This window comes from Myotis davidii, unplaced genomic scaffold (genome assembly GCF_000327345.1).
Source record: "Myotis davidii unplaced genomic scaffold, ASM32734v1 scaffold75, whole genome shotgun sequence".
In the NCBI taxonomy this organism is placed as follows: Eukaryota; Metazoa; Chordata; class Mammalia; order Chiroptera; family Vespertilionidae; genus Myotis; species Myotis davidii.
In genome coordinates, this window is record NW_006286977.1 from 1,207,732 (window position 1) to 1,217,147 (window position 9,416).

General features: G+C 56.4%; 1 protein-coding gene and 1 long non-coding RNA gene across 4 annotated transcripts; one reads left to right on the top strand and one right to left on the bottom strand.

Annotated features, from left to right (window-relative positions):
- Positions 1-62: 62 nt before the first annotated feature.
- Positions 63-5,061, bottom strand: PCK1 (phosphoenolpyruvate carboxykinase 1). The gene is made up of 10 exons (XM_006758839.2): positions 4,950-5,061; positions 4,517-4,781; positions 3,879-4,060; positions 3,288-3,491; positions 2,972-3,159; positions 2,451-2,613; positions 1,813-2,037; positions 1,589-1,720; positions 1,140-1,235; positions 63-708 (listed from the first exon to the last, which is right to left on the bottom strand). The coding sequence occupies exons 2-10, from the start codon at positions 4,738-4,740 to the stop codon at positions 254-256; spliced, it is 1,869 nt and encodes a 622-aa protein (XP_006758902.2). The 5' UTR covers positions 4,741-4,781; positions 4,950-5,061; the 3' UTR covers positions 63-253.
- Positions 5,062-5,121: 60 nt separating this feature from the next.
- Positions 5,122-8,058, top strand: LOC102754884. Of its 3 annotated transcripts, XR_435405.2 has the most exons (4): positions 5,122-6,104; positions 6,895-6,951; positions 7,344-7,454; positions 7,581-8,058. It is a non-coding gene; the product is annotated as an uncharacterized LOC102754884 (long non-coding RNA). The 3 variants fall into 3 exon arrangements; XR_001513031.1 differs by lacking the exon at positions 5,122-6,104 and having other exon boundaries at positions 6,448-6,951; positions 7,541-8,058; XR_001513030.1 differs by lacking the exon at positions 5,122-6,104 and having other exon boundaries at positions 6,448-6,951.
- The last annotated feature ends 1,358 nt before the right edge of the window (positions 8,059-9,416 follow it).

Below are 9,416 nucleotides of genomic sequence, written 5' to 3' on the forward strand. Positions count from 1 at the left end.
GAGTGTCCTGAAGATTGAGCAAATGTGCACGGAATCGTGAATTTGGGGGACGTGCTAAGATTTCCCTCCCCAATCTCGTTAGTTACTAGCCGGTACCCTGTGGTTGTATCTGAACAATTAAAGTGTGTCTGTCTGAAAGGCTCATGGGTGTGGTCGCTGTGGGTGGCAGGCGGCAGCGGGTCGGGATCCCGGCTCTTGCTCCCGGCACACCTCGCGGACCGGAAGGGTTGTGGAGGGTGCGGCCGTGCTCTCCTTACATCTGGCTGACTCTCTGCTTCAGCGCCTGGACCTCCCTCTCGATTTCGGGGGGGAGGTCGGCGTTCACTTGCTCCTCCAGGTAGGCCTGAATGTCCGCCGCCTCCTTCTCCCAGAACTCCCGGGAGATGTCGAAGAGCTCCTTCATGTTGACATTCCCCAGGCCTCTCAGATCCAGGGCCTCCTCCGTGGGGATGTAGCCGATGGCCGTGAGCTTGGCGCCGCCCTTCCCGTTGATCCGGTTGAACATCCACTCCAGCACCCGGGAGTTCTCTCCAAACCCGGGCCAGAGGAACTTGCCGTCCTTGTCCTTCCGGAACCAGTTGACGTGGAAGATCTTGGGCAGCTTGGCCGCGGGGCGCTGGGCCATGCTGAGCCAGTGGGCCAGGTACTTGCCAAAGTTGTAGCCAAAGAAGGGCCGCATGGCAAAGGGGTCGTGCATGATGACTTTGCCTGTTAACACAGAGGGGCCCTGTCGGTCAGTGAGGCCCCCATAGGACAGTGCTGATTGCTGACATCAGCATGCTCGGCCCCTCTCTCCACACGGACAGAGGCAGAGACACAGACACAGAGGCAGACAGAGACAGAGAGACAGAGACAGAGAGAGACGCAGAGACATAGAAACAGACAAAGACAGAAGAGACAGACAGACAGACAGAAACAGGAGGGACACCAAGACATAGAAACAAACACAGGAGAGAGAGACACAGAGACAGAGGAACACAGAGACAGGAGAGAGAGACAGGAAGAGAGACACAGAGACAGGAGAGAGAGACAGGAAGAGAGACACAGATACAGGAGAGAGAGACAGGAAGAGAGACACAGAGACGGGAGAGAGTGCGCTGACCCTGTCCCTGTGGCTGCAGATTTTGACTTGGATTTACCTTTGTGCTCGGCGGCTGCCGTGGCCTCGGACCTCATGGCCGCCCCCACAAACACTCCATGCTGCCAGCTGAGAGCTTCGTAGACGAGAGGGACACCTGTAGCAGGAAAGAAAAGATGTCCCTTCAACGCTTTGACACTCAGACCCTTCGGCCGGCACTGTCATCTCACAAATGGAAAGAAGGCAGAGCAGCATCCTCCTTATTCCGCTCACGGTGTGTTCCCAGAGCCGCAGCGCCACCACCGAGGCCCACAGCCAAAGGAAACGGATAAAGCTCTGTTAGGTTGAGGGTCCTGAAAGCCTCTAGTGGCCAGTGGGGCTTCTTCCTTTGGGCTTCCCAGTCATCCCAGATGCTGGGAAAGCAAGTTGGCCTCGCGGGCACCCTCTGTCACAGCCATGGGAAAGGAGCGATTCCACAGACCCGCCCGGCCGGGGTGCAGGGAGGCTCACCAGCAGGCCGGCGCCCTCCGAAGATGATGCCCTCGATGGGCACGCCCTCTGGAGCCTCCCAGGCAGGGTCGATGATGGGGCACTGGCTGGCGGGGGTGCAGAAGCGCGAGTTGGGGTGGGCACAAGGTTCCCCTACAACAGGCAGAGAGGAGAGGCCCCTGAGTGTCCGGAACAAACACAGAGCACCCGGGGTTGGGGGGCGGCGGGGCCTCCAGCGGGCTCACCGTCCTCGGGAGTCCAGTCCTTGTTCTTCCACGAGGTGACCTTGACCCCAGCGGCCAGCGGCTGGTCGATGCCCTCCCAGTAGACGCCGCCGTCACTGGTCTCGGCCACGTTGGTGAAGATGGTGTTCCTCTGGATGGTCTTGATGGCGTTGGGGTTGGTCTTCACAGAGGTTCCGGGAGCAACACCAAAAAATCCATTTTCTGGGTTGATGGCCCTTAAGTTACCTGGAGAGTTTTAAACCCGAAACATCAATGTGAGCGCCAGGCAATGCATACCTGAGCTCTGAGACCTTGCCAGGCTCATTTTTGCACCAAACTCTCGAATCCTTTTTCCCCTCGTCCTTAGAACGTATTTTTCTTTTCTCACCCAAGCAATTATATTTACAACGCTCTCCTCCCCCTCAGTTTTCCATCAATCCTATTTTAACATATGTTTTCCATAAACAAACAGCCACACAGGGTCCCATTTCAACCCAGATTTGATAGTAAGTGAGACTGCTTATAGAGAATACATATTCCTAAGACTTTGCAAGATCTGAAATCACTAAATTAAAAATCCGGACCGTATGAGCCAGGGCCCCTTGGCATGTTTGAAAAGCAAAAGTCCACTGTGAGCAACAGGTGGGCCTGAGAGTCACCTTGCTGGTCGAACTTCATCCAGGCGATGTCGTCGCCCACACACTCGATCTTCCAGCCCGGGAGGCTGGGGTTCATCATGGCCAGGTTGGTCTTCCCGCAGGCGCTGGGGAACGCGGCCGCGAAGTACTTCTTCTGGCCCTGGGGGCTGGTTATGCCCAGGATCTGCAGAGACAACGTTCCTCCTGACGCTTTCCTTCCCTTGCTTCCCTGCCCATGCTTCAGCCTCAGCCTCGGGGTGTGCCTAGAAGCCCCCGAAGGGCGGGTCCCCAGCTTCTATCTTTTCAGGTTTCCAAACAAACATTTTGAATAATGGCGCCTACGGGCCTGGCTGTGTTTGGCGTCCTTCAAAAGGAGCAGCCGCGAGCCATTCATAACTATTGTTGGCATTTCCGAATCTGTCTGGCCTGGGTGTCCTGGGCCTGGCCTGGTGGGCACTGGAAGGCCACCTGTATTGGCCAGTACCCGCCCCTGTGCCGGCCTCTGCCCTGACCCCGCTCGTTCAGAATTCCCTGCATCTTACCAGCATGTGCTCGGCCAGCCACCCCTCCTCCTTGGCCAGCCGGCTGGCCATCCTGAGTGCGAAGCACTTCTTCCCCAGCAGCGAGTTGCCACCATAGCCACTCCCGAAGGAGATGATCTCCCTGCGGTCGGGCAGGTGGGCGATGAGCGTCTGCTCTGGGTTGCAGGCCCAGTTGTTCACCAGCGGCTCTGCAGAGGACACAGCGCGTCAGGTCAGCGTGGCCCCACCCGCCCAGGGCCCGGAGGACGCGCCGGGGGTTTAAGGCTAGACTTACGTTTAGAAATTCTAGCTTTTGGTTTTGAAATAATTTGCTTACTTTTTAAAGGCAAGGGGCACCCCACGGAATGGAGGCACTTGACGAATTCCCCGTCACCCAGAGCCTCCAGGACGGGCGTCCCCATTCTCGTCATGATGCGCATGCTGGCCACCACGTAGGGCGAGTCCGTCAGCTCGATGCCCACCTTGGCCAGAGGCGAGCCCAGGGGCCCCATGCTGAAGGGGATGACATACATGGTGCGACCTGCGGGAGGGGGGAGCCGTGAGAGAGGGCCTCGGACTCATAACAACCAACACTCGTTTCCTCCAATCACCTCACTCCCTGCCCGCCACCGGCTCCCCAGTCCACGAGAGTCCACTGGGAAGTGGAGAGAATCCCCAAAACAAAGGCGTTTTCATAAATGTGCAGTTGGGTTCCACCATGCGTGGAAACCGTTTTCCTGTTCCTCAGAGACAGTTTGTAAATCGAATCCTAAGATGCACGTTTTCAAAACGTTGCCAATCTCACATGTGGAATTTAAAGACCTCCGAGGCCACGGGAGTTTCCACTACGGTTAAAGTGACCGTTCGGACAGACATCATAATAAAAGGCTTGCGGATATTTTGCCCCTCAAATAAGTGCTTCGCCTACCTTTCATGCACCCCGGAAATCGGGCGTTGAATGCTTTCTCAAAGTCCCCCTCCGACATCCAGCGGCCCAGCTGGCTGATGCCGCTTTTGGGGATGGGTACTGTGTCTCTTTGCTCTCGGGTGATGATGACCGTCTTGCTTTCAATTCTGGCCACGTCCCTGGGGTCAGTGAGAGCCAACCAGCTGCAAAAACAATAACACACAGGTGAGGGTCGGAGGGGAAGTGCAGCCATTTTGAATGTGTCTGTGTGCATCCTGTAGGAATGGACCCGCTAATTCATCCTCGTGTCCTCCCTGCCCCTAGCAGGTGCCAAGCACTGGCGATGTTCTGCAGATGTGACAGCCACACCAGCTGGCAGGGTCAAGGAGCCATTTGCTAGACTGTGAGCCAGTCTGGGAGGACAGGGACGGTTCGACTTCTGTTTTAACCTGGTGTCTAATTTGTAAAGAGCATTTGCTTGCATATGCCAGCTCATTGAAGACTGGGGCCCTACGAGTGTCATTAAGTTAAAGTCTATATTGTTCTGGCCATTACATAATTTTTCAAAGGCCTGCAAACCCCTCACCCCTCGATCTTCATCCACCTCTTTCCACCTTGTGGGCGGGGGGCGGGCGGTGCTGGGGCTGGGGTGCACTCACCAGTTGTCGTACTTCTTCAGCCTCTTGATGGTGCCCTGCTCCTCCATCTCACGCAGCAGCTGCTGGTTCTCCTCCTCGGAGCCATTGCAGATGTGGATGCATTCGGGCTGGCACAGGCTGGCGTGGGTCTCCACGAACTCGCGCACTGCCTGGGGCAGGCTGTCCAGGGTGCCCTGGACGACCTTGGCGGAGTAGTTGAGGCCATTGGGGAGCTGAGGAGGCATTTCTGCAGAGTCGCGCTGAGGGCCACAGACACCGAGGTTCCCTGCAACGGCAAGCATGGGCTTCCTGAGCATGAGTGGGAACCGCGCCCTCTGGCCTACTCCAGGGCTGGGTCCGGCGGCGCACCTGCCCGGCGTAGCTGTAAGGATAAGGAAGCGAGTTCGCGTTACTCCGTGGTTTTTAGCAACGTAAGTTCAAGCACCCGGCCTACCTTCCTGCTCTCTGGACTGTCTCGACCAGAGATCCAAGGCCTGCTTCTGGGCTCTTCCCGCTGGTGAGCCTGCTTTCTCAGTGGGAAGGTGGTGTTTGGTGGCAGAAGCGCCGGCTTTAAATGCCCTGGAGAAGCAAGGTCCTGCCCCCTGGCCCCACCCCGGAGGCTCGTCTCTGACGTCAGGGCCAGGCCTTTGGATCTGGGCCACGGTCAGCTTCGCTTGGGACCGGCTCCCCATGACCCACCCCAGGGAGATAATCATTGAACAGCCAGCCGCGGGGATGCCAGGAGGCCTCCGACCCCTCGCCAGCCGCCCTTACACAACGTCTGATTGACTAAACTTTGGCCCAGTTCACTGCTGATGCAAAACACATGGCCCGTCCGTTGACAGGCGGGAGGGGCGGGCCCAGGCTGGCGGGGCACCTCCTGGACGTCGAGTGTGTCCAGGGCACAAGCTGGCAGCACATTGTGTGTACCCGTGGCTGCTGGTTGGCAGAACATTAGGGTGGTAGGTGTCAGCCACCCTCAAAGCCCCGGAAGGCTGTGCCTGATGCCGGCCAACAGGTGACTTGTTGGCAAAGGTCTGACCTAGCTGGGGGCTAATCACCCTACTGAGTGTTCACTGTACCCCAATATAAGGGCAGGGGTTTCTGCCTATTTTGCTCATTTTTGTGGGTACAGTTACTGCACTGTCCTTAGGGCCTTGCATCACGACCAACCTCTGAGGCGGAGCCCATGCACAACCCTATGTCCAGACAAGGAAACTGAGGCACAGGGAGCAGAGCCCTACTCCCAGCACCCCGGCTGGTGGGCAGCAGAGGGAGAGCTAGAGGACAGGCGAGCGGGGCTCTGGAGTACTACCCCAGACGATCCTGTAGGGTGCCATTGCCTCTTCTGGAACCTTCCGTGTACCCTCCAAAGAGCTCGGGCTGGGTGCAGTCACTCCTGGAGTCAGCTATCCCTTTTCCTTGCCCTGGCAAGTCCGAGCACTGAGGGAGGGGAAGGGGGAGGGGGGGCTTGGCGGTTTTGCTAGATTACACTTGAGCAATGAGACCTTTATAACAGCTCTTTAGAAAAATGTGCTTTGCAAGCCGTCGGAGCTTCGGTCCAATTTAATGGACCATGGAGCGGTTGCTGGTGTTTCGAGAGCATTGGGTGAGAAGTCAGGAGAGGGGGGCCAGGCCCTGACTCCCCACAGCCAACCCCAAGGCTCAGGGGAGCCCCCTCCCTCCAATGAGGTCAGGTAGGGACGCCTGCCTCCCCAGGGAGCGTGTGCTGACAACCCCCTGATGGTGCCTGTAGGAGCTGTGGCCGGGGGAAGGCCCCGGAATGGCTGTCTCAGGCCCGGCGTGCTGAGTGGCCTGTCCACAGGGATCCCTCCTCACTGCAGTTTGTGCACACGCTCCCGCCTTCCACCAAACTGTCCCCCGCTGCTGTTTCATTCACTTGGGTTTTTATTCAACCAATCAAACCTTTCAGTATAAATGCAATGTGAGCGGTTTTGTTTAGTGTTATATTATTTCCCGTTTCGGTCACTAGAATTCATTATCAGTGGCATTGCCAGCCACGTACAAGTCTGTGTCCTGTCTAAATGTGACCATGATGTGACAGTACTCCTGGCTGAGGGACTCTCTCCACATGTGACATCTGTGGAATTCCCAGCCCCACGCAGGACCACAGAGACACAACACACGCATCCGCGGTTCATCTCGCCTAATGGGTAGAGATGCCCGTGTGGCTGATAAAGCTGTCATACATCTGATTCCCTCCAAGAGCACATAGATTGAAAACAAAACTGTGAAACCAGCACTCATTTGCCGTCCTAAACACCACTCATAAATTCCAGGTGTTTATGTCCCGAGTCCTCCGCGAGAGAAACCAACAAGTTCAATTGCCATGTAGGAGCGGTGAGTCACACCGCCAGCCTCTAATCTTTTCATTGCAGCGCTGAACGGAGCAAAGGTGGCCTGGAGACTTGGGCTGGGCTGCTGAGGCTTAAAAGGTGTGAGCAGCTGAGCCGGGGGTTGTGGGGGCAGGGAGCGCTGTGATCCAGGTGAGCAATGGCCGTGAACTTGCAGGGGTCTCACCGAGGACTCTGGGGAAGTTTGATTGTGACGTACATGGATGTTTCTTAGCGACCCGGTGGCCAATACAAAAGCAGAAATTCACAGATGGTGCACAGATGGTCCAAAGGCCATCAGCACCAGCGCTTGGAGCCCCTTAGGGCCAGGATGGGTGGTTTCCATCCTGTGCTTGAGGGAATGGGGGGAGTCCCCAGGGGGAGTCCACAGAGCCCCCTCACAGAGGAGGGGAGAGGGCCAGGGAGATGAGCTCACAGACTTCCCCGCCTGTGGTATGTACTGGGCTTCCATGTTGGATCTTTGCTTGCAATAGGACTCTCACCGCGTGAAAACATGGGACAGCCACATTCTTTCATGGGGGAGGTGGGGCAGCTGAGGCCCGGAGAGCACAGCTAGACCGTTTCCCACGCTAAGGCCCTTAACGGTAATAGCATCACCTGCCCTCTTTCCTCCCCCCGCCGATGGGGGTGACAGGATGGGCTCATTCCACAAAAATGGCCCTCGGCTCAGGAATCTGAATTCCTAGGAAAGCATGGCCCTTTTCTGGTAGAGACAGACGGGATGGTGGTTTTCTGGAGGCAACAAGGAACGAACAATGTAAATCCCACGTCTGTGCCGTCTCCGCTGCCGGGGGGCCGGCTCTGTGGGTACTCGGCTGGCTCCGCCGTGGAAACGGCCGACACTGTGGAGCTGTGGGACGAGCAGCCCAGGAGTCATCTGCCCCCCAGCAGCCCAGGTCGTCCACCCCACTGTGTTTGTTAGGGACAAATATTTAGATGTTCCACATTTATGGGGTAATCTTTGCGTCTTTGCGGCCTGGAGGGCATTTTTAAGAGCTGAATGAGTCGATTTGCTCGTTTGGAGCCACAGAATTATATAATTGAAAGGGTCCTTAAAAGATTAGGTTAATCCAGTTTAACAGGTAGGGGGTCTCCTTGGGGGTGATAAAATGTTCTGGAAGTGTGTGGCAGTGGCGGCTGCATAATTGTGAATGTACTAAATTCCACTGAATTGTACACTGCAAAATGGTTCCTTTTGTGTTATGTGAATTTCACCGCAATTAAAAGAGAAAAAAGATGATGTAGTCCGGTCTGCTCCTTTGAAGACGAGGGAACAATGGCCCAGGGTGGGGGCCGCTCTCTAGGAGGCAGGCTGGTCTCCAGCACCCTCCAAGCACCCACCAGCACCACCCCTCGACCTCATCCTTCCCACTGCTCCCAATGGCCTCATAATGTCTTAGGACATTCATCCAAGGAAGGTGGAGAGGACAGTTTATATCATTAGGGAATCTCCCCCAGGGAGGGTCATGGTTTTGTTTACATATTCTTTCCACAATGAAGAAATAAAATGAACCTAGAGGCAAACCACTCTGCTCGGTGTGAGCTGAGAAAGCGTGCTTTCCCCGGCAGAGATGAGCTCAGAGAATATGTTCAGTGAGTGCGGACCGCCAGGTGTCAGACCTTTTCCGAGGCTGGTTCTGTCCGGTGACAATCATTAGCGCCCCGGGGAAATAGGGAGTCCATACAAGCATTTTTATTTCCTTTGGCTCTTTCTCCGTCAGGTTTATGCAGAAAGGACTCACGTGTGGGAGGGGAACGCGGCACGTCACACCCATCCCGTGAACGGCTGCGCCCTTCAGAGGGTCGTGCCGCCACCGGGGGATGCTGACTCGGTCAGTGGAGGGAGCGCCACCCACAGTCAGGACAGGCAGACTGCAGACCCGCTCCTGATCCGTGCCCGGCTTGCTCCTCTTTGGCCTTGAGAGACTGACGCTCCTTGTTGTCTAAGCCATTTTGAGTTGGACGGCCTGTTGTTTGCAGCCAAAAGTGTCTGAGGTTACATTCCATACCCTGTCCACCCAGAAGCCAGACTCAGGGGCCGTGGTGGCTCCAGGCCAGCTCCCCAGCAGCTGTGCGCTCCCCTCCTCACCTGTGGGGAGCGGGGTGGGTGAGGCACCCGCCCAGGCCCTGCCCTCCCTGGAGTCCTGTCGGGTTTGGTTTTTGTCGTTTCCCTCTTGCCCGCTAAGGAAGAGGAGACAGTGTTTGCGAAGCCTCTCTTCTTGTTGCAGGCTGGGAGGTCTTGGTTAAAGGGGAGGTGACTTAGGTGCGCAACTACCCTGGGGGGACAGGGACGGACAGCATGTCTGGGTAAGACAATACAAAATTAAAAACTCCGATTTGCCCTAATTTTGTACAACCCTGCCTCGGTTTCTCTCCTTCAGGCTGATGTTGTAGACAGAGCATACCCAGACTGTAGCCCGAATCAACAGTGTCCCTCCGCCCCCATTATCCGCTGTGACGTTTACTGTTGAGGGCACTGGCTGTGCGGTCGGGCTCCAGTGGCTCTGGAATGCTGTGCCATCTGCATTCTCACACATTCTCTGGAA